The 25568-nt window shown below is 43.8% G+C and overlaps 1 protein-coding gene and 1 non-coding gene across 3 annotated transcripts in view; one reads left to right on the top strand and one right to left on the bottom strand.

The window, feature by feature from the left end:
* Window positions 1–25568, bottom strand: part of LOC140210982 (semaphorin-3G-like) — a 229440-nt gene that overhangs the window by 79921 nt on the left and 123951 nt on the right. Inside the window, exons 3-4 of one of the 2 annotated variants that reach the window (XM_072280298.1) lie at window positions 9684–9752; window positions 809–928 (exon numbers count right to left, since the gene is read on the bottom strand). In XM_072280298.1, the coding sequence (XP_072136399.1) occupies window positions 809–928; window positions 9684–9752 (189 nt within the window). The remainder of the gene's footprint in view (window positions 1–808; window positions 929–9683; window positions 9753–25568) is intronic. The other variant, XM_072280299.1, reaches the window with a different exon arrangement.
* LOC140211312 (U1 spliceosomal RNA) lies at window positions 294–458 on the top strand. The gene has a single exon (XR_011889416.1). It is a non-coding gene; the product is annotated as a U1 spliceosomal RNA (small nuclear RNA).

The following is a 25568-nucleotide window of genomic DNA, read 5'->3' as shown; positions in this document are numbered from 1 at the left end:
TGTAGGCCCATTGTGCAAAAAAGGTTGGGAATACCTACTCTAGAACATATCTCTCATATATTGAAATATGAACTCACGATTTCCCAATCAAACTCCTCACGGCACTTGCACTTTAATTGTCATCTGCACTGTATATTCTCTGTAGCTGCAACACTACATTCTACATTCTGTTTTGCATTCAACTACTAAGATGTAACTATTTATGGAATGATCTGCCTTTGCACTGTACCTTGACACATGTGACAATAACAAAGCGACTCCAAGGCACCTCTCCATTTCCATCCACCGTTGAGGAACTTGCCTGGTAGGGTACCATCTGTGATCAACAGGGCCAAGGTCCTCGGATGAGGGTATTGCATTACACTCTGGGTGTGCTGACCCCTGCAAGGTCCCCAAGTACGGGATACTTGACTGCAGAATTTGTGGTAGTTGGGGACTGCGTTTGCGCTGGACAGCACAATAGTGTAGGGGCTTGTGTCACACCTTACAGTGCCAGTGAGCGTGGTCGAAGTTCAATTCCCACTGCTGTCTATCAGGAGTTTACACATTCTCCCCATGGCTGCGAAGGTTTCCTCTGGGTGTTTTCATATTCTCAATGTCAAGGAGATACTGGTTAGGTTTAGTAAGTTGTAGGCATGGCACTGGAAGCATGGCGACACTTGTGGGCTGTGACTAGAACATCCACAGACTGTGTTGGTCATTGACACAAATGACGCATTTTACTATATGCTTTGAATTTCAATGTACATGTGACAAATATAAGCCAATCTTAAGAAGAAATGGATAAAGGAGCAGGACAGTGACTTACCTCCCCTCTGTGGCCCACGTACACCAAGGCACACAACGGCTCGAACGCACCTGTCCCACAGGCCAGCAGATGGGACCTGTTGTATGGATGCAGGACCCGCACAAAGTTGGCACAGTCACTCTGTAAGAGAACGGAGTACTGAACAGGGAATTGAAACATTCTGGGGATCTCTGTCCAGTGTTCAGGCCCACTGGGATCTGCAGGACATCTTCCACCCATGAATATCCCAGAATTAGAATCAGTTTTAATAGCACTGTTGTTATGTGGTGGCAGTACATTGCAATATGTAATCAGAACCAGAATCAGGTTTAATATCCCTGGCGCATGTTGTGAAATTTGTTGCTACGTGGCAGCAGTACACTACACTACATCATAACAAAAACTACAACTTACAGTAAGTATATATATTTCTAAGTTAAATTAAATAAATAGTGCAAAAACAGAAATTTAAAAAGTAGTGAAGTAGTGTTCATTGGTTCAATGTCCATTCCGAAATCGGATGGCAGAGGGAAGGAAGCTTCTCTTGAATCATTGAGTGTGAGCCTTCAGGTTCCTGTACCTCCCCCCTGATGGTAGCAATGAGAAGAGGGCATGTCCTGGGTGATGGGGGTCCTTAATGATGGATGCCACATTTTTGAGGCATCACTCCTTGAAGATGCCCTAGATACTACAGAGGCTAGTGCCTATGATGGAGCTGACTGAATTTACAACCCTCTGCAGCTTCTTTCGATCCTGTGCTGTGCCAGATGGTGATGCAGCCAGTTAGAACGGTCTCCGTAGTATATCTGTATAAATTTGCGGATGGCTTTAGTGACATACCAAATCTCCTCAATCTCCTATGAAGTGCAGCCACCATTGTGCCTTCTTAGATCTAACACAACAATAAGGAGATGACTATTTGTGACCAAGGCTGTGTAGGAAATTCTGGCAGAGGGCGGCATGGTAACTTAGCAGCAAGTATAACAGTTTATAGTGCCAGGGATTGAGTTCGATTCCCGCTACTTCCTGTAACAAATTTGCAAGCTCTCCCCATAACAGCATAGGTTTCTTCCGGGTGCTTTGGTTTCCTCCCACGGGTTAGGGTTAGTAAGTTGTGGGCGTGCTATGTTGGTGCTGGAAACATGGCAACATTTGCAGGCTGCCCCCAGCACATCCATGGACTGTGTTGGTTTATGATATAAACGATGCACTTCACTGCATTTTTCAATGTACATGTGAAAAATAAAAGCTCACCTTTAATCTTTAATCTCTGGAATTCTCTTTCTCAGAAGGTTATAGAGACCGGATTAATGGGGGTAATTAAAGAAGAAGCAGATAATTTTTTTTTTAAAAAGTTGTAATTGATACCCATGAGGAACCTGCTCTGGCTGAGGCCTAAAGCAAGTCTTTTTGCCTAGCAGGCAGGAACTGAGGGGCCGAGTGGTCTTCCTCTGCTCTAATTTTCTTGTTTTCTTTGTTCTAGACTGTCTCACCTCTGATGTCCTTAAACTAGAGAGAGTGCAAAAGAGATTTACCAGGATCTGAGGGCCTGAATTATAAGGAAAGGTTATGCAGGCTGGGACTTTAGTCCTTGGTGTGTAAGAGGCTGAGGGGTGACATAGAACTGTATGTGGGACATAGATTGGGTGAATGAACACAGTCTTTCTCCCAGTATTGGATGTGTAGGTTTAAGGTGAGTAGTCAAAGATTTACAAGGACCTGAGGAGGAACCTCTTCATGCAGAAGATGGTGGGTATATAAAACGAGCTGCCAGAAAAAACAGTTGAATTAGGTACAATAAGAATATTAGACCATAAGACATAGGAGCAGAATTAGGCCATTTAGCTCATTGCGTCTGCTCCGCCTTTTCATTATGGTTGATTTATTATGTCTCAACCTCAATCTCCTGCCTTCTCCCCGTAACCCTTGAAGCCCTGATTAATCAAGAACCTATCAATTTCTGCTTTAAATATACCAAATTACTGGCCTCCACAGCTGCCTGTGGCAATGAATTCCACAGATTCACTACCCATTGGCTAGAGAAATACCTTCTCACCTCCATTCTAAGTGGGAATCCCTCTATCCTGAAGCCGTGCCCCCCTGGTCCTAGACTCACTCACTATAAGAAATATCATAGAACATAGAAATCTACAGCACATTACAGGTTCTTCGGCCCACAATGTTGTGCTGACCATGTAACATCCTCTCCATATCCATTCTATCGCAGTCTTTCAATAGTCGATAGATTTCAATGAGATAACCCCTCATTCTTCTAAACTCCAGCAAGCACAGGGCCAGAGCCATCAATGCTCCTGATACTCCTGAGACCTGAGGAGAGCTAAGGTACCAGTGATCCCTGTTCCCATCCAGGGGGTCAGTGTGGACAAGGTGGAGGACTACAAATACCTGGGGATACGAATTGACAATAAACTGGACTGGTCGAAGAACACTGAGGCTGTCTACAAGAAGGGTCAGAGCCGTCTCTATTTCCTGAGGAGAGATGTTCTACGAGTCTGTGGTGGCCAGTGCGATCATGTTTGCTGTTGTGTGCTGGGGCAGTAGGCTGAGGGTAGCAGACACCAACAGAATCAACAAACTCATTCGTAAGGCCAGTGATGTTGTCTGATGGTGGTGTCTGAAAAGAGGATGCTGTCCAAGTTGCATGCCATCTTGGACAATGTCTCCCATCCACTACATAATGTACTGGTTGGGCACGGGAGTACATTCAGTCAGAGACTCATTCCACCGAGATGCAACACAGAGCGTCATAGGAGGTCATTCCTGCCTGTGGCCATCAAACTTTACAACTCCTCCCTTGGAGGGTCGAACACCCTGAGCCAATAGGCTGGTCCTGGACTTATTTCATAATTTATTGGCATAATTTACATATTACTATTTAACTAGTTATGCCTTTATTACTATTTATTATTTATGGTGCAACTGTAACGAAACCCAATTTCCCCTGGGATCAATAAAGTATGACTATGACTATGACATTAACCCTTTCATTTCTTGAATCACTCTCATGAACCTCCTCTGGACCCTCTCCAATGCCAACACATCTTTTCTTAGATAAAGGGCCCAAAACTGCTCACAAAGTGTAGTCTGACCAGTCTGACCTCAGTATTAAATCCATGTTTTTGTATTCCTGTCCTCTTGAGAGGAATGCTAACAGTGTATTTGCCTTCTTTATCACTGACTCAACCTGCAAGTTAACCTTTAAGAATCCTACATGAGGACTCCTAAGTCACCTTGTACCTTTGCATATTTAAAGGTCATTTGGACATATATAGGTAGGAAAGGTTTAGAAAGATATGGACCAAATGCAGGTAAATGGAACCAGCTTAGATAGATATCTTGGCCAGCATGGAGCAGTTGGCCCGAATGGCCTGTTTCCCTGGTGTGTTACTCTATAACTCTATGATATTTAGCGTCAACATCAAACACTAACATGGGAATTGCATTATTCCTGCAGAATGCCAGTCATAGCAACAGCTTACTACAAAATAATCCTCAAGAACGTTTTAAATATTGTGTTCAACACAACGTAGCAATATTTATTCACACAGCATCTTTACAGAGGTTTCACAGGGGTGTCATCATGCCAAATTGAGTGTGGTGCAATATAAGGGATAGCATTTGGGCAGAGAAGGGCTAAATTCAATATGCTTATTTCAACGGAGCATTTTCAAGGAAGAGGGAAAGGTTGAGAGGAGCGGGTTGAGAGCAAAATCAGAGCGGTGGTTCTTGACACCTGGAGGCAAGGCTACCAATGGAACCGCAGTTGGTTTCAGTGTCATTAAGTTGTCCCATTCAGTGGGCTATGTGGCCTGTTTCGAAGTCTGTAGCTTCAAAAAGTCCCCATTTACTCTAACCCTATACTAACCTCATGAAGTCAAAGTCATCCAACATGGAAAGAGGTTCTTCAACCCAACTGGTCTATGCAGATTTCCAAACGATCCACAAAACCCGTGAATACTACCTCAGTACTTTGCTCACTGTTTGAACTGTTTATTTTTTAATATAAATTTCTGATTGTAAGGAGGAGGAGGAGAAGATGGCAGCGCGATGCAGTCCGCGCGGCCTCTCCGGTGATTGATATCTGTAATCTGTCAAGTAGGGGACTGTGCACAATTCTGATTTGATGGAGATGGACGTGAGAGTACGAAGGAACATTTGGAGAAACTTCTGAAATTCCTGCTTCGCTGTCGCTGCTGCTGTGTAGTAACCGGAATCTCTGGAGCAGAAGGCCCCGAATCCTCGGCTTTGCTTGTTTCTGCGGCCGGGGCGAGGTCGAAGGCGCTCAGCAGAGGATGGCACTCGGGAGGCTGTATCAGAGGGGCTGGTTGGAGGCTCGAAGTTTTCAGATGGACGGACTCGATGCCGGCTGTGGTCGGCTGCTTCCAAGGTATCGGCAGTTGTCGGTGCCTGGAGGTTTATGGCAGGGAGTTTCTCCCTTTTGCCGCCTGCTATCGGGGACTCGGGAGTTGATCGACTCGGGACTTTGAGACTTTATTTTACCGTGCCCATGGTCTGTTCTTTATCAAATTATGGTATTGTTTTGCAGTGCTGTAACTATATGTTATAATTATGTGGTTCTGTCAGTGTTAGTCTTTGGTCTGTCCTGTTTTCTGTGATATCACTCCGGAGAAACATTGTATCATTTCTTAATGCATGTATGCATTTTTAAATGACAATAAAAGAGGACTGAGTGTTCTCATAATCTAATCTAATCTAATTCGATGTAACAGGTCCTTCTGCCCCAAGGAACCTGCATCACCTAGTAAGACCCAAGAAGACCAATTAATCTACTAGCCTGCAAGTCTTTGGATTCTGGCAGGAAAGTCGAGCACTCAGAGGTAATCCACGTGGTCACAAGCTCCTTTCAGACAGTGGAGGGAATTGAACCGTGGACGCTGCTGTTGTAACAGTGTTACAGCACCGTGCTGCCCTATATTGTTTTATATAACTTAGAATATTTTTTCTATGTATTGCACTGCACTACTGGCAGAAAACAACAGATTTCATGAGACGTGTCGGTGATAATGATGATTCTGATCTAGTACAGCTGCCTCTGAGCTGCTCATGAGTGGTGGAGTAGCTGTGGGAGCGGCCCAGTAGATTCTTTGTAGCTGCTGTGGTCTCTCAGGCCCAACAAGCAATAAAGGGAAGCAACAGAGCCCCTGAGAAAAGTCAGCACTGCTCCACAGTATCATGGGCTTCATTGAGACCCCCCGTCTGAAATCCCTTTACCATTTAAGGCTTGACTTGATGCTCTCAAGTCAGCAGGCCTCGTTCCTATTGCCCTGTCTCCAGGGAGGAAGTGGAACACCTATTGTTGCAGCATTGTGTGTTCCTGTGTAATATCAAACACCATCGAGACACCCTAGCCTGCTACTCGGAGGAACGTTCATCGGCACATCTGTACTCCTGGACAAACCCCTCCCACGCTCATCAAAATCTTCAATAGAAACAAAAATAAATCATTACTGCCAAAGAAAGCACACAGGGAAGAATTTAGGAACAGACAAGCAGAGATCCATTCCCTTGTACAGGTCAAAAGAGCAAGGTCAGTAGTAGAATTCCACTTCACTCCCATCACAACATTCACCGTGGAGTGAAATGGAAATAGAAAGGTCACCTCACATTCACTGTAACTTTCTAACTTCAATAACTTCTCCCCCTCTTCCTTTCATTCCCCGTTCTCATCCCTTCTCTTCTCCTCACCTGCCTAATACCTCCCTCTGGTGGCCCTCCTCCTCCCCTTTTTCCCATGATTCACTCTCCTCTCCTACCAGATTCCTTCTTTTCCAGCCTTTTACCTTTTCCACGCAGCTTATTACTTCGTCCTCTCGCTTACCCAGCTTCCCCTTCACCTGGCTTCACCGAGCACCTGCCAACTTGTACTCCTTCCCTGCCCTCCACCTTCTTATTCTCACTTTATCCCCTTACTTTCCAGTCCTGATGAAGGGTCTCAGCATAAAATATCAACTGTTTATTGCTCTCCATAGATGCTGCCTGACCTGCTGAGTTTCTCCACATTTTGTGTGTGAAATTCTCTCTTACACATCCCAACGCTTTACATTCAACTGATGAAGGACTGATGACGGGTCTTGGCCTGAAACATCCACTGTTTACTCTTTTTCATCGATGCTGCATGACCTGCTGAGTTTCTCCAGCATTTTGTGTGGATTTTAGCATCTGCAGATTTTCTTGTGTTTGTGGTTTCTGTGATGTGTTGAGTGGTGGACACCATGCTGATAGGAAGGTGAGAGAGAAATATCAAAGTATCCTATTTATATGAATCTGCAGTTTAATTTTGTGTGGAGCACGTGGTCTCTTTGTTTGCTTTTCCCATTTATAATTTACTTTATACTTTATCGTTGCCAAACAGTTGATACTAGAGTGGACAATCATCACAGCGATATTTGATTCTGCTCTTCGTGCTCCCTGGAGTACAAATAGCAGGACCAACTACTTCTGAGGAAAGATCTTGATCTAAATCATACTCCACTTTGCCCCATCAGCCATGATGACCATCAACAGCCATTTTACACGAGGCCTACTCTGACCCAATTTATACATGCCACATGACCATCAATTCTTCCTGTATTCTGCAGCTCAGCCAACACATCAGGGGCCAATTAACGTAGCCCACCTCATACACTGCTGAGATGTGTGAGGAAACAGGCAGATCCAGAGGCACATCACCAGAGGTATTCACAAATGTCTACAGATGTACCGTGGAGAGCATTCTAACTGGCTGCATTACTGTCTGGTATGGAGGGGTGGTGGAGGGGGGCACTGTACGGGATCGAAAGAAGCTGCAGAGGGTTGTAAATTCAGTCAGCTCCATCATAGGCACTAGCCTCTGTAGTATCTAGGGCATCTTCAAGGAGCAATGCCTCAAAAAGGCAGCATCCATCATTAAGGACTCCCATCACCCAGGACATACCCTCTTCTCATTGCTTCCATCAGGAAGGAGGTACAGAAATCTGACGGCACACACTCAACGATTCAGGAACAGCTTCTTCCACTGTGCCATTAGATTTCTGAATGGACATTGAACCCGTGAACATTTCCTCACTGTTTTTTTTTTCTCTTTTTGCACTATTTATTTAACTATTTCAATATATATAAAAATCCTACTGTAACAACAGTTTTTATTGTGTATTGCAATGGCACTGGTGCCGCATAACGACAAATTTCACAATGTATGCCAGTGATATTAAACCTGATTCTGGTCCCACATAGGATCACAGGGGGAAGGTGCAAACTCCATGCCAACAGAACCAGAGGTCAGGATCGAACTCAGGTCACTACCTCTCGCAAATGTGTGATGATGCCACTCTGGCTAATGTTTGTCCCTTGTCTGATCACTCTCGTATTCCTGTTTGTGGGAACTTGTATGCATATTGGCTACCGTGCAGCATTATAACAGTGGGTTTATGTTGAATGACTGCAGTATAACATTACAGCAATAGCTGTAATGATGCTGAGTTGCATCCTTGGATGCCCTGGGACACGTCATCAGTGATGGTAACCTGGGGTCATTGGGTGTTTCAGGACTTTCAAAATCAGACACTCTCACCCAAGTGACCCAGCCAGGGTTCACTGGGTCACGGGACACACGTCTTGATCATGGTCATCATGGAGGCTCACTCAACAGCCTCTGGGATGGTCCTGATAGCTCTATGCAGCCCCCATAATGCCAAGGAGAGAGTAGGTTCTGCATAACGAGCAACCAGCAAAACCTCTACACGCTTGTATAATGCCCTCCACCCCAGTCTCTGGCACTGCCCTACCAGCTCCTAGTATTTGGCTTTCTCACTGTCAAACGTCTCCTCAATCCAGTCTTCCCAGTTCTACCATGACCACCTGATTCAAGGTTTTTGACAGAAGGGCTGAGGCTGTGGTTGATCTCCAGCTTTGGCAAAGCCTATGGGCTTTCTGGGTTGACACAGGTTGGCACTGGGTTGGCACTGCTGTTAATGATCAAGGTGCCCCCAGTACATGCTCATGATGACAGTAGTAGATGCCTTCTCCCAGGGCTTTTGGGCAGCTGCTGAGGATATACTCCAGGTTCCCTTTCCCAGGGTAGGGATGACATGATGGCACCTCACTTCTGACCCACTCAGAGTTTTATAAACAGCTTCTTCCCCTTGGCATCATACTCCTGAACAGACAACAAACCACACCCCATGAACACCTCCACACTATCTCTAGGAAGAGGTACAGTCGACATTTCAGTCAGTCCTGACGAAGGGTCTCAGCCTGAAAGATGCTGCCTGGCCTGCTGCATTCACCAGCAACTTTGATGTGTCTTGCTTGAATTTCCAGCATCTGCAGAATTCCTCATGTCCACACTATCTTTGCTCATTTTGCACTACTTATTTAAGTTATATTTTAAAAAGGAGGATTTCCTGGAATGGAAAGCAAGTCCTGGGAACAGATGTAGCAGAACAAATGCATTTCACTGTATGTTTCAATGTACACATGATAAATAAATCCCGAATCCTGTTGCACAGCACAGCTATGTATTAAAATTTGGGCTGTGAATCTCATTATGATTATATCTTTTGTTCACTTTTGGTGGTGAAGGCTATAGCCCCAAGACCATCTTTGTGTAAAATAAAGGCTTTCCGTTAGCCTTGAGCTCCCTGCATCTTTTGGGACTGCAGGAAGCTGTTAATAGTACATGGGAATGGTCATTAAAGATAGAATGTAAGTGGCTCAAATTTCCCAGAGAAAATCAGAGGCAATCCTAATTACATGAATGGGGAGACTTCTAATCGGGGGGTACATGACAACTGCACTAAAAAACTTTACAGATCCATTGAAATGGCTGAAAGATACTTTTCGCTTTAAACTTCATTGTAGACAATAAATCCCTTACACTTACAAATGGGTCTTTTCCCTTGAGGCCACATTCCTCCTCTTGACCCGGTTGGGCAGGCCAGTAAATCTGAAAGAGAACAAGGAAAAGAATCGTTAAAGTAGAATTAAATAACAATAAATCCAATTAAGTGATTCATGTACAGAAGTCCGGCTTGCCAGATGTAGTCCGAAAGCGTGTAAATCACCAATTAACCCTCCCTTTTTCTGTTGCTGTAATGTGATATATACAAAGTATTTTTATTTCCCATTAATATAGCATTTTTATGGATCTTTACCATATTTGAGTCCGCTAAAGCACGGGTCCCCAACTTTTTTTGCGCCCCGGACCGGTTTACAATATTCTTGCAGACCGGCCGACTGGGGGTGAGGGAGGAGGGAGGGGAGGGTTGCCAACGGAGAAGAGTAGCAGTCAAATACGTTGTGTTTACCCCATGAAAGACTACCATGACCATGAAGCCTTGCGCGGGCACCTATGTGCGCATGCATGTACATGCCGATTTTTTTCTACAAATCATTTTTGGCGATTCTGTTCAGTGAAACTACACCGTACATACATTATTTCTATATTATATAGGCTGTGTATTTATCATATCATTCCTGCTTTTACCATATGTTAGTGTTATTTTAGGTTTTATGTAACACAGCGCCTGAATATAGTGATAAGTCAATTATAAGTCACTTAAAAGTCAATAGCATCATAACATTTTAAGTAACATTTGGATATTAAACACACAGCACATATTTTTCTCGTATGAACGTATAAAATCATTGCAACACACCAATATCACTGAATCAGTGGGAGCCCTGGGCTTGTTTCCCTGCAACAACACCGTCCTATCGAGGGGTGATGGGAAACATCGATACTCGAAGGGGGTTCCTGATGTCCAGTCTATTCCACAATTTAGTTTTCGTTGCATTCATTGCAGAAAAGCCCGCTTCGCGGATATGTTGGAAATGGAAGCAACATTTTCAGTGCTTTCATGGCTATCTCAGGATATTTAGCCTTGACTTTGATCCGGAATGCCGGCAGAGATGTTATGTCAAACATACTTTTCAGCCCGCCGTCAGTTGTAAGCTCGAGGACTTGATCTTCTTCCCGCCCTGACACGGATGACGCGTGCGTTCAAGTTCAACAGTGGGCGTGACAGGGAATGAGGAAAGGTGTAGCTGACTCATATCGCCAAATCATATCGTTTCCTCGCGGCCCGGTAGCACATGCTTTGCGGCCTGGTGGTTGGGGACCACTGCGCTAAAGCATACCAGGCAATAATCTTTAACTACAACTTCTAGTCGGTGTCATAACTCAGTCATCATGGGCACTAGTCTCACCAGCATCCAAGAAATTGTCAAGGAGTGATGCCTCAAAAAGGCAGCATCCATTATTAAGGACCCCTATCACCCAGGGCGCGTCCTGTTCTCATTGCTACCATCAGTGAGGAGGTACAGAAGTCTGAAGGCACACACTCAGCGATTCAGGAACAGCTTCTTCCCCTCTGCCATCTGATTTCTGAATGGATAATGAACCCATGGACACTACCTTACTACTTTTTTTCTTCTCGTTTGCACTATTTATTTAATTTAATTTAACTTTTTAATATATATATTTCTTACTGTAATTTACAGTTTTTATCATTATGTATTGCAATGTACTGCTACTACATAACAACAGATTTCACGACATATGCCGGTGAAATTAAACCGGATTCCGACTCTGAAGTAAAAACATGAATCATTCAGGGTTACCATTGCTGTACGCACGGCAAGGTGCTCACCTAAGCTAGTTTTGTTTGCCCACATTTGTTCCTTATCTATTGAATCCTTTCCTGTCCATATATTTGTCCAAGTATCTTTTAGCTGTCCTTATCGTACCTGCCTCAACCACTTTCTCTGGCAGCTCATTCCAACCACGCACCACCCTCCAGGTCAAGAAGTTGTCCTCAGGTCCCTTTCGCACCATTCCCCTCTCAATATAAACCCACACCTTCTAGTTTATGGTTCTCTTTCCCTGGGGAAAGGACTGTGTGCATTCGTCGTATCTACACCCTCATGATATCTGGAGCGTCACAGTAATGAAGCGGTCTGCACAATACTATTACAGCGCCAGTTTAATTCCATCGCTGTCTGTAAGGAGTTTGTACAGACATTCTCCAATGTCGGTTTCCTCTAATATTCCCTCTAATTTTTTTTATATAACTGCGCAGACCAACCATTGCTCTGAGCAGGAAATTTTCACACAGTCTGAACACTGCATGACATTTTAAGTGTTTTTTTTGTAATATGCACATCAAACAAACACAAACCACAACTCACATCAGGCACAATGGCAAAGATAAAAATTTTAAAAATGTTTTGACTAAGTGGCATCGGCAGTCAGCTGGTTGGCAATGAACTTCCATTCTGTGTTTATTTTTGCAATTTGTAATAGTGCTGTAACTTGAGACAGTGACAATATAAATACCTTGAAGCTTCAAAATGTTTCAAAGTAAAGGTCGTGGTACATTTATTATTTAGAAAATGTATGGATTATATTCATTAGCACATGATTAATTACAGGGCATTTCACAATTATATTTACATAGATTTCAAAATAATATTAATATTATTTAAAAGAAACTTCCAGCTGTGTGACAACAAAGGCTATGTGCGTGGGAGTTTTTCCAGTTATTGCGTGGCCGCACATCTTTATAGCTTAAAGGGAACAGTGCTTTCCTCTGGGTGTTCCAGTTTTCTCCCGCATTCCAAAGATGTACAGGTTAGTACATTAATTGGTCATGTGTGTAATTGGACAGCATGGGCACTTTGGGACTGAAGAGCCTGTTAGTGTGTTGTATCTTTAAATTTAAAAAAAAATGATGTTATTAACTTCTATAAGACCACTCCTCAGTCTCATACATTCCAAAGAATAAAGTGCACGCCTTCCCAACCTCTCCCCATAACTCAGGCCCACAAGTTCTGGCAATGTTACATAAATTTTCCTTGCATTCTTTCTAGCTTACTGACATCTTTCCCATAACAAGGCGACTCAAGCTGTACAAATGATTCAGTCTCAACATGTTTGCCGACATTTCCCTTTGCTCTGTGGAGCAGATCTAAGAAGTACAGATTCATCATCGTGCATCCGGCCTCAAAGCACCACGTGCAGCCCTCTTGTTGCCTGAGAGTCAGTCTGACCACTGCCGCTTGTGTTGGGATGGTACAGTGCTCCTTTGGAACCTCAGTCTGCTGGAGATCATTCACCAAGACCACCTGCAGTCTCCTTCAACCTGATGGCATTAACACCTATGTCTCTTCATTCCATTAGCCACCCCCATTTTCCCTTATCCCTCTGCCCTCATTGCCCCTTCCCTTTCTCCTCCCCCACCCTCATGACTTACCCATCACCCACAGCTTCATCCCTGTTTCCCCACCTTGTTCCTTTATTCTATAGTCTACAGTCCTCTCCTATCAGATTCCTTCCTCTTTAGCCTTTCGCTTCTTCCACCTTCCACCTTCCAGCTTCTCACATCATTTCTATTTCTCCTCCTCTCCTCCACTTACCTACCCTCCCCCTCTCATCTGGATCATCTTCAAAAGGTGGTGCCTCAGCGTATAAAGTAAAGTAAAAGTAAAGATGGCATCCATCATTAAGGACCCTCACCACCGAGGACAAGCCCTCCTCTAACCTCTACCATCATGAAGGACATACAGGAACTCGAAGACACACACACTCAATGTTTTAGGAATAGCTTCTTCCCTTCTGCCATCAGATTTCTAAATGGTCCATGAACGCTGTATCACAATGTTTGCTCTCTTTTTGCACTGCATTTAATTTTTATATATATTCTTTCCCTCCCTCCAGACACAGGGAGGAAAATCTCCTCAAGTTGCAGGGCAGTAGAGACTGGAAGACAGCCTGCAGGGTCATCACAAGCAGTCAAAGGCCCCATACAGCACAGCGCACCTTGCATCTCAGATCATCTTAGTCAAGCTTGATGAGGCGATCAGAGGTTTCACTAAATAACATCAAAACCTCCCAAAGAGCACAACGGACTAATTCTAATTCTATGATCCAGGGATGGTGGATAGCCCTTGCAAAGCCACTGGTTCTGCCCATCTGTCAGCCTCTGACAAAGGAGAATGAAAAACTGTCAGCTCTCCTTGAGCAGACGGTTTCACTGACATCTCTTCCGAAATAAAAACTGTGGGATGTTCTGAAAATCCTGGACATTGTACTCTTGTGAATCCTAAGCTCCAGTGACCCATCTTTCACTGTGTAACATCCGTGTCTTCCAGAGCTGGGCACTCAAAGCCAAGGCAAACATTGACTCAACTAATTGGTAAAAGAAGAGGAGTTGGAGTAGTGGCAGTGTTCCTGCTACATCAGTTTCCTTTCAACTTTAAGGTTATTTCTGTTTGGGATTTTCACGCACTTAATTAAATTTCACTCAACTGATTGCCTCAGGCTGCAGTGCCTTCAGATTAATAACAGACCCTTGTAAATCTCCCAGAGTAGAGTTTGGTTTCTTCAATGCCCCTTGGAGACACAGTGTCACTTGGGCGACACATGAGGTCACACTATTCAGGAACAGTTATTACCAGGCTCCTGAATCATCATGGATAACTTCACTTACCTCAACACTGAACTGATTCCTCAAACTATGGACTCACTCTCAACATCTCAACAACTCATACTCCTGTATCATTTAGTTACTTATTAATATATTGTTTTTTCTCTATTTGTCCAATTTGTCTTCTTTTGCACACTGATTACTTGTCAGTCTTTGTATTTAGTTTTTCCTTTGATTCTAGTCACAACCACGGATTCAGCACGACCCCATTTACATCGGTGGCGCACGAGTGGAACAGGTCAAAAGCTTTATGTTCCTCGGAGTCAATATCACAAATGACCTGACTTGGTCCAACTAAGCAGAGTCCACTGCCAAGAAGGCCCACCAGCGCCTTTACTTCCTGAGAAAGCTAAAGAAATTTGGTCTGTCCCCTGAAACCCTCACTAATTTTTATAGATGCACCGTAGAAAGCATTCTTGTAGGGTGCATCACAACCTGGTATGGAAGTTGTCCTGTTCAAAACCGGAAGAAGCTGCAGAAGATCGTGAACACAGCCCAGCACATCACACAAACCAATATTCTGTCCTTGGACTCACTTTACACCGCACGCTGTTGGAGCAGTGCTGCCAGGATAATCAAGGACACGACCCACCCAGCCAACACACTTTTCGTCCCTCTTCCATCCGGGAGAAGGCTCAGGAACTTGAAGACTCCTACGACCAGATTTGGGAACAGCTTCTTTCCAACTGTGATAAGACTGCTGAACAGATCCTGTCCCGAATCTGGGCCGTACCCTCCAAATATCCGGACCTGCCTCTTGGTTTTTTTTTGCACTGTCTTACTTTCCCTTTTCTATTTTCTATTTATGATTAATAATTTAAATTTTTACTATTTACGATAGGTTTGTACTCCAGGGAGTGTGAAGCGCAGAATCAAATATCGCTGTGATGATTGTACGCTCTAGTATCAATTGTTTGGCGACAATAAAGTAAAGCATAAAGTATAAAGTATGAATATGCATGTCAGCTAATTATTATTTCATTGTGATGGTATTTAACTACATTCTTTTCATCATAGCAATGTCGAGATTTGAGTAAAGCACAGCAATGTTTTGCTACCTGCTTGCATTCAGCCTTGCCTGAGAAATTGGACTGTCGAGTCAAATGACTCTGAAGACTAGCAGTATTCATTTTATATTTGGTTATTGCTATCAGCCGCAGTGTTGGCTTCGTTTTCCATTTGAGAGTTTTAATTAATAGCCCTGTTTGGCCTAGTGTTTATTGTTTTCTTTTCCCTCTAACTTTGTTCACATTAAAGTCTGTGAACAATGAACCCACTTCAGTGTCTCTCGCTCCACACTTGAGCTATATCCACTTGAAGTGACAATTCTATTGTATTCCTTTGTTCTACTGTAAATGCCTGGAAGAAAATGACTCTCAGGGTAGAACACGGTGCAATATATGTAGTTTGACAATAAATTTGCTTTTGAATTTTGAACTTTGAAGGAGTGTGAGTGTGGGAGAAATGGGATAGAGTGGAGTTAGGTGGGATGTAGTGAAGCAAGTGTACGGGACTTGTGCAAGTGAGCAAGAGAAACCAGCAACAGGAAAGTTGTCTGCAGAAACATTGTTTCCACGCGTCTGCTCCAGCAGCTCTCCATATCACACATCCACGAGGAGGTTTCCATTATCTGCAAGCTGACAATCTGTTTTGGCTGCGTGTAGCTGCAGTTACATTCCTTTCAACAGCTCTGAGCAAAATGCTTCCAAATGATGGAATCTTAATTAGAAGATCTTTATTGCAACTCAGCACGCAAAGCACCACAAGTAATCAGTACAAAGGATGACATGCTTTCCAAAACTATGCTCCTCCACCTCTTTCCTCCCTCCACTTTCCCATCTGGGAGGATCTCCTTCACATAAATCAGGTGGTTCATGCCAGGACAACAGACCTCCCTGGGTGCCTTTATGCTAAACTTATGTCACTGTCGATCGCAATTCCTGAGAGGTCACAGGCAGATGCTTTAACAGTGGAACTGAATCACAGAATCATAAACACAAGAGATTTTGTAGATGCTGAAAATCCAGAGTAAATACACAAAATACCGGAGGAGCTACAGGAAGGATGTAGAAAACATAGAAAGGGTGCAGAGGAGATTTACAAGGATCACACATCAAAGTTGCTGGTGAACGCAGCAGGCCAGGCAGCATCTCTAGGAAGAGGTACAGTCGACGTTTCGGGCTGAGACCCTTCGTCAACTTTCCAGCTCTTGGCTCCAACCCTCCCCCTCCTGTCTGCTATCATTTTGGATCTCCCCCTCCCCCTCCCACTTTCAAATCTCTTACTAGCTCTTCTTTCAGTTAGTCCTGACGAAGGGTCTCGGCCCCAAACGTTGACTGTACCTCTTCCTAGAAATGCTGCCTGGCCTGCTGCGTTCACCAGCAACTTTGATGTGTGTTGCTTGAATTTCCAGCATCTGCAGAATTCCTCGTGTTTAGATTTACAAGGATGTTGCCTGCATCAGGGAGCATGCCTTATGAGAATAGGTTGAGTGAACTTGGCCCTTTTTCCTTGGAGCGACTGAGGATGAGAGGTGACCTGATAGAGGTGTACAAGATGATGAGAGGTATTGATCATGTGGATAGTCAAAGGCTTTTTCCCAGGGCTGAAATGGCTAGCATGAGACGGCACAGTTTTAAGGTGCTTGGAAGAGGAGATACAGAGGAGATGTCAGGGGTAAGTTTTTTACACAGAGAGTGGTGAGTGTGTGGAATGGGCTGCCGGCAACGGTGGTGGAGGCAGATACAATAGGGTCTTTTAAGAGACTCCTGGACAGATACATGGAGCTCAGAAAAATAGAGGGCTATGGGTAATCCTAGGTAATTTCTAAGGTAAGGACATGTTCGGCACAGCTTTGTGGGCCGAAGGGCCTGTATTGTAGATTTTCTATGAACTCAGCAAGTCGGACACATTTCGTTCATTTGTTATGTGCTGTATCATATGACATGAGCAATCATGCTCTTTCCATGACCATGATTGTTCTGGCAATTTCTTTTCTCCAGAAGTGGGTTGCCATGACCTTCTTCTGGGCAGTATCTTTGCAAGAAGCGTGATCCCAGTCGTTATCAAGATTCTTCAGGGATTGCCTGCCTGGTGTCAGTGACACGCACCAGCTGCTCATACGACCATCCACCACCTGCTCCCAATGGCTTCACGTGACCCTGCTCGAGGGAGGAGGGGGACTAAGCAGGTGCTGGTGACCTGCAGGCTAGCAGAAGGAAAGAGTGCCTTACATCTCCTTTGAGAGAGACATAGCTCCATCCCACCACCCAAGTCAGCATCTATGGATGGGAATAAAGAGTCGATGTTTTGGGCCAAGATCTGATGAAGGGTCTTGACCCCAAAACCTCAACTCTTTATTCCTCTCCACAGATGCTGCTTGACCTGCTGAGTTCCTCCAGCATTTTGGCCGTGTGTTACTCTGAATTACTGAATCATTGTTTTTCAGACTTGTGCATGTTGTTATTGGTTCTGCCCCAGTCCACAAAAAGGAGTCCATCCCACGTAGGAGCAGGAGATGGAGGCACAGTATATCCTGTTGCAGGACTCAGTTAAAAGTGCCTGGCACTATATTTTAAGAGTGATGTGAATGTTTTGGACAGGGTATGGAAAGGATATTTTTAAGGAATTAGGAGAGATTAGCTTTGCCTGTCATATGTATATTGGAACATTGAAATATACTGTGAAATGCACTGTATATGCCTGTTAGAGCATATTCTGGTGTACAGCAAAACATTAACTTCAGCATCTAACTTCGGCCACGAATCTTCAGATGTGAATATGGGCTGTAGATTAAATTTAAAATGCAGCTCTGGACAATGGGTTCCTAAGACCCGTGAACCATAGTTAGTTGGAAGACCAGTCACTGTTGATTTAAAATTCATTTGGGGGTGTCTGTAGTGTGGGTGTGAAAAAGTAACTGTGAAAGTTATACGTAATTCAAAGGGAAGCACTGTAGATACATTGTCAATATAGAATTGTTCTTTGATCTTTAGCATATTAAACATCATGTAATATTGAGTTGAGCAGGCCTTTTCCTCTGAAAGAGTCTCAACATGGTACCTGCTGTGACTCATTTTGTTGAAGAAAGGGACTACTTCATATCTACCAGCGACGTCTCTCCGGTGACTTTGCCCACGCAACAACAATGTCCGTGACCAACATGTTCCAAGGATATGCTGGGGGCAACCAGCAAATGTCACCATGCCTCTAGTACCAACTTTGCATGCCCACAACTTATTAACTCTAACCTTTATGGCTTTGGAGTGTAGAAGGAAACCGGAGTGAGTTTCCTCCAGATGCTCCAGTTTCCTCTCACATTCCAAAGACGTATGGGTCAGGGTGAGGGTTAAAAGTCATGAACGTGTTACGTTGGCATTGGATGCATGGCAACCTTTGTGGTCTGCCCCCAGCACAACTAGAGATGCAGATGATACGTTTCACTGCATTTTATAATGTTTCAATGTATATGTGACAAATAAAGCTGATCTGCAATCTCAAATGGGACTAGCGGGATTGCTAGAATGGTCTCAGTGGACAGAATGTTTTTGTTTAGAGATAAAGCACGGTAACAGGCCCACCCAGTGCAACGAGCCTGCCCAATTACACCTACGCGACCAATTAACCCACTAATCTATACACCTTTGGAATGTGACAGGAAACCGCATAACCTAGAGGGAACATGTTGCTCACAGGGAGAACGTACAAACTGCTTATAGGCAGCGTCAGGAATTGAACCTGGGTCGCCAGTGCTGTAATAGCCACACGCTAACCACTACGCTACCATTCCACCCACTCTTAGTTGTATCTTTCCTTGGTTTTGTGGATCTGGCCAGTTCATTACAAGGAGGAAAGATGTTGTAACTTCAGCCCAACCATAAGTGGCTTTTCATACCATGCAGTGTTTTCATGCCTTGATATGCACAGCGGAGGAAGAGATTCTGACTCTCATCTCCCCAATTGCTACCCACTTGCGGTTCAAGTGGCAATTCTATGATGAGCAAGCGGACAGTTCTGTGATCAGTAGGGAAGCTTCCTCCCTGGATTTTTATTTTTTGTTATTTGGAGATACCAAGCAGAGTCCACTGCCGAGAAGGTCCACCAGCACCTTTACTTCCTGAGAAAGCTAAAGAGATTTGGCCTGCTCCCTAAAACGCTCACTAATTTTTATAGATGCACTGTAGAAAGCATTCTTCTAGGGTGCATCACAACCTGGTATGGAAGTTGTCCTGTCCAAGATCAGAAGAAGCTGCAGAAGATCATGAACACAGCCCAGCACATCGCACAAACCAATCTTCCGTCCTTGGACTCACTTTACACCGCACGCTGTCGGAGCAGTGCTGCCAGGATAATCAAGGACACGACCCACCCAGCCAACAGACTTTTCGTCCCTCTTCCCTCCAGGAGAAGGCTCAGGAGCTTGAAGACTCGTACGGCCAGATTTGGGAACAGCTTCTTTCCAACTGTGATAAGACTGCTGAACAGATCCTGACCCGGATCTGGGCCGTACCCTCCAAATATCCAGACCTGCCTCTCAGTTTTTTTGCACTACCTTCCTTTCCCTTTTCTAATTTCTATTTATGATTTATAATTAAAATTTTTAATATTTACTATCGATTTGTACTCCAGGGAGCACAAAGCGCAGAATCAAATATTGCTGTGATGATTGTACACTCTAGTATCAATTGTTTGGTGACAATAAAGTAAGTAAAGTAAAGTAAAATAAAGTTATTAACCTCTGTTTACCAGAGCTCGGTTTAATAAGCTCTGTTTAGCTCTGTTTACCACATCTTGCTATCATGGACACTCTGTGCAATACTACCATCACTTCTTATCCAGATGGTGTAAATGTGCACCCATTGCTGTAAAATATTACGGTAATTTTTGCACTACTGTCTTATCAGAGTGAACGTGGAAATCTTGTAAATCTTTGGCTTGGAAATCTTGTACATCTTATTTTTAAGGTAACTTCATTTTTATTCTTTCTTACTTCTCTTCTAATATTTGTATATCTGTGCACTTGTAGTGCTACTGTGACACTGTAATTTCCTTTGGGAAAGTATCTATCTACCTGTGGTAACAGGCCCTTCCAGCAATGAGCCCGTGCCCAACTGACTTGGGCGCAATTATACCCATATGACCAATTAACCTACTAACTCTTAAGTCTTAGGAATGTGTGAGGAAACCAGAGCACCCAGAGGAAACCTTTGTGGTCTTGGGCTGAACATACAAACCCCTGATAGATAGCTGCAGGAATTGAACCCGTGTCATCAATTATGCTAATTGCAACATTGCCATGTCGCCCCATGGGTGGACCATACATGGAAACACACTGTTGTGTTCAAGGTCTTACATCCAGTCTATGCAAGCTTAGCTGAGCACAGTCAGAGCAAAAGGTGAGAATGCCAAAACTGGGCTCAATATTCAGACCAGAGCTGGGGGAGTGGAAGGGAAATTCAACTGTGATTACCTGTACTTTGGACTCTGTGGCTAAGTTCTCCCATGTCATCCCATCAGAATTCAACACATCCCAATGGAATCACACCTCATTCCTGTACAACTCAGACCCCTCCTCACTAGAGAGTCCTATCACATTCCGATGGATGCCCTCAATCTGAAACTTTAACCATCTACTTCTCCCACTGATGCTACTCAACCTACTGAGTCCCTCTAGTGGCTTCAGGTCCCAGTGTCTGGAGTTTCTTGTGCCTCCATCCAATGTACTTGCTTGGGTGGGCCATAAACCTGAATGTGCCTGTCTCTCAGCGAGCCTGCCTCTGTGCCATATGTTGCATGAGCCATTTTTCCAGAAAGGAAGCACCCAGTCCCCACTACCCCCTCTTTATGTAGTGGTTCCCATGACTTAGCTGTCTTAAACATGCTTATATCCTAAAGGAAGTAATCCATTGCTGAGCACAATGGATGTGATAACATTCCCCAGCTGGGGAGGAATTTGGCCCCAGTCACCAACAGCACCTTTGACCACAATAAAAAGTTATTCTGCTACTTCACCAAGCATTGCAAATTTCACCGCTGAATAGGCTGACTCATGAAGTATCTCAGTCACGCAGCCCACCCCTGACTCCTCCAGTCGGGATACAGTCAGTGAGAAGTTGTGCAGGAGCTGAAGGGTGGAAGCGACTCCCACTGGGTGGCACACTCAAATAGTGATGAACGTAACACATTGTTCAGACAAGAATTGGAAATTTGTGAGCAGTTTTGGGCCCCTTATCTAACGAAGGATGTGTTGGCATTGGAGGGGATCCGGAGGAAGTTCAGAATCAGGTTTATTATCACCGGCATGTGACGTGAAATTTGTCAACTTAGCAGCAGCAGTTCAGTGATCCCAGGAATGAAAGGGTTAACGTAAGAGGAGCATTTGATGGCTCTGGGTCTGTACCCGCTGGAACTTAGAAGAATGAGAAGGAATCTCACTGAAACCCCTCAAATTTTGAAAGGCCTAGATAGAGTGGACATGGAGATGATGTTTCCTGTAGTGAGGGAGGGTAAGATCAGAGGGCACAGCCTCAGAGTACCTCGTTGGGTCATGTTACCGCACTATATCTCTGAGTAACTAAAAAGAATAAACTGGTTGTGAATCAGATAATGGTACTTAAGATACTTTCTATAAAAAAATACTACTTGTGTGTGATCAACAAGAAACTAAAATTCTCGAAGTGTAGAGGTCTATTTCGAGAAGACTATCTTCTGTCGTTTCCATTCACATTTCAAGAAGGCAAAATCTATAATCAAAAATTCCCACCGGACCAGGCCATCTTCTCACAGCTATCATCAGGATTGAAATTCCCCACCAGCAGGTTCAGGAACAGCTACTTCCCTTCAACTATTTGGTTCTAGAACCAGCCTGAACAGTGCTAATCTCTATTTCAACATTAAGGAGCAACACACAAACAAGTTGGAGGAACTGAGTGACTCTGGCAGGGGGTGGGGGGGGTGGGAATGAATATTCAATGGATTGAGACCCATCATTAGGACTGGAAAGAAAGAGGGGAGACAGCCAGTATATCTTCTCCTGACCCATTGAATTCCTCCAGCTCCACAAGAGGAAATTCCTCCAGATTCCCTTTTGTGTCCCTATAGCAATACTATGACCATATTCATCACTTTGTACTACAATGAACTTTTTTGTATTCACTTTGTGTTCTGTCTTATAAAAATTGTGTATTATTTCTTTTAATGTTCATGCAGAGGAATTTACCAGGATGCTACCTTGATTACAGAGTATGTCTTGACAGCTAGAACTTTTCTCTTTGGCGTGAAGGAGGATATGAGGTAACTTGATGGAGGTGTACAAGATGATAAGTGGCGTAGATTGAGTGGACAGCCAGAGACTCTTTCCCGGGGCAGAAATGATTAACATTAGGGAACATTCTTTTCCCAGGCAGAGGTGACTAATAAAAGAGTAGACTTATATGTTTGGAGGAAAGTATAGGGAGAAAGTCAGAGGTAAATCTTTTACACAGAGAATGGTGGGTTTGTGGAATTTACTGCCGGGGTTGGTGGGAGAAGCAGATGCTTTAGGGACATTTAAGAAACTCTTAGACAGGCACATGGATGATACAAAAATGGAGGCCCATGTAGGAGATAAGGACTGGATTGATTTTAGAATAGGTTGCAACGTTGGTACAACATTATGGGCCAAATGGCCAGCACTGTAGTGTACTGTTCTATGTTCCTTCTAGAAATGCCCACGTTTTCCAGCTATGCACATCACATCATCGTCGCTTCACAACTCACAACTCTCTCAGGATTGCCATGGGCATGAAAGTGTTTGAACTTTAAATTTAACTTACTAATTAATGGGAACCTGAGGGGCAATTTTCACACCTTCACAATTTTCACAATTTCCACCTGAGTGGGTAGTACATGTATGGAGTGAGGTGCCAAAGGAAGTGCTTAACACAAGTAAATAAGATGTAAAGGACACTTGGACAGGTAGATGGAAAAGATAAGTGTAAAGAGAGATGGGTCAATGGAGGAAAATGGGACCAAATTAGATGGATGCATTGGTCAGCATGGATGAGATGGGCCAAAGGGCCTGTTTCTGTGCTGCATGTGTCAATTACTTTATAATTATAAAAGGGATAGTTGATTATTAGATGGACTCCCAGGAGTAGAGACTTCAGTTGCATAGGCTCAGGATCTTTCCTTGAGGTGGAGAAGGTTATGACTGTTTTAGACAGAATAAATAGAAGCTCAATGGATGGTTCAAAGATCAAGGACATAGATTTGCCAAAGAATTATGGAACTCTTTTACTTTGAGGGTAATTATAACCTGTTATTCACTTTCTGCCGGAATATTTGATCTAAAATCTATCAGTGTCTTCTAAAGGAAATTAAGAACATTAGACAAAGGAGCAGAAGTAGGCCATTTGGCCCATCAAGTCTGCTGCTCAACTTCATCATGGCTGATTTATTTTCCCTCTCAACCCTGTTCTCCTGTCTTTTTCCTGTAATTTCTGAAAGACTTAACTAATCAAGAACCATTCAACCTATACTTTAAATATATCCAATGGCTTGGCCTCCACAGCCACCTGCGGCAATGAATTCCACAGATTCACCATCCTCTGGCTAAAGAAATTCCTCCTCATCTCTGTTCTAAAGGTATATCATGCTATTCAGAAGCCATGCCCACTCCACTGGAAACATTCTCTTAATGTCTACTCTAACTAGACTTTTCAATATTCAGTAGGTTTCGATAAGATTCCCCTCTCCTCCTCTTTGAGTCTCTAGTGAGGTTCAGGACCAGAACCATCAAATGTTCCTTATGTGTTAACCCTTTCATTCCTGTGATCATTCTCATAAACATCCTCTGGACCTGCTCCAATGCCAGCATATCCTTTCTTAGATACAGGATGCAAAACTGCTCACATTACTCCAAATGTGGTCTGACCAAAGCCTTATAAAGCTTTAGATCCCTGTTTTTATATTCTAGTCAACTGGAAGTCAATAATGTCTAATTGGATGGGTGTTAGAGGGAGAATGATGGGACTATGGAGAAATGGGGAGTGGGAGGAGAATGGGATTGAGAGATGGGTTGATTGAATTGCATTGGGGCATTAACCTAATAGGAGCTGATAATAACTCAGTCAGCCAATTAGCCTCATTCTGTGCGATAACAAATGCATAATCTAATGTATGCTAATCTTCTACCCAACAGAGACTGCACCACACACAACATTCTCTATCCTTCTCCCCATTAATAGGCATGCTGAGGACTAAACCCAGGAGAACCATGATCACTCACCACCCCGCATCCCGATTGGGCCAATTGCTATGGGCTTCTCCACAACCAACAGTGATTATTCCCTCAGCCTAATCTCACTTCTGAAAATGGAGATCGGTGATGCTAAGAAACCTTTTACTTGGCCTTATTCATGGGTCACCAGAGATTCTAATGTCATCTTGGGGGTCAGTTGCCAACTATGCTTTCAGTAGCTGAGGCCTGACTGAAGAGCAAGCTTTGGCCAGTATTTATCTTTTACTCAACACGACACAGGGTAGCACACTGCCACAGTTAATAGAGCTGCTGCCCCAAATCTCAGTTCCAGGTTCAATCCCAGCCTTTGGTGCTGTCATGGTCGAGCTTGCACGTATCCCTGTATGAGCTTCCTCTGGGTGCTCCATTTTCCACCCACATATCAAAACTGTGCGGAGTGGAGAGTTTGTTGGTCACTGGTGTGTAGGTGAATGGTAGATTCTGGGTAGAGTGGACGAGATCTGGGGACGTGGCACAGTAGAGTAGCGGTTAGCGCAATGCTTTACAAGAGCCGGCTGTAGGACTGGGGTTCGATTCCCACCGCTGTCTGTAATGAATTTATACGTTTTCCCCTGTGACCGCGCGGGTTTCCTCTGGGGGCTCTGGTCTCCTCCCATATTCCAAAAAAAATGTAAGGTTAGGGTTAGTGAGTTATGACCACCCTACGTTGGCACCAAAAGCGCGGTGACATTTTTGTGGGCTGCTCAGCTCAATCCTTGCTGAGTTGATTTGATGCAAACAACCCATTTCACTGTACAGTCTGTTTTAATGTATTTCTGACAAATCAAGCTAATCTTTACCTATTAGAGTGCGGGGAGAATATAGTTGGTGAGGGTAGATTAGTGTAAATGGGTGCTTGATTGTTAGCTCAGACGTGGCCTGTTTTATGCCACATTAATCAATAACTATTATTAAAAACACTATGTGATCTTATGATGCTTGTTTTTCTCTCGTTCCTGAATTATAACAGTGTTTTTGTTTCCAGGGGTCTGCAAAG

Source organism: Mobula birostris, chromosome 16 (genome assembly GCF_030028105.1).
Source record: "Mobula birostris isolate sMobBir1 chromosome 16, sMobBir1.hap1, whole genome shotgun sequence".
Lineage (NCBI taxonomy): Eukaryota > Metazoa > Chordata > Chondrichthyes > Myliobatiformes > Myliobatidae > Mobula > Mobula birostris.
Note: the sequence above shows the minus strand (reverse complement) of the source record. Positions and strands in the feature narration are given on the sequence as shown.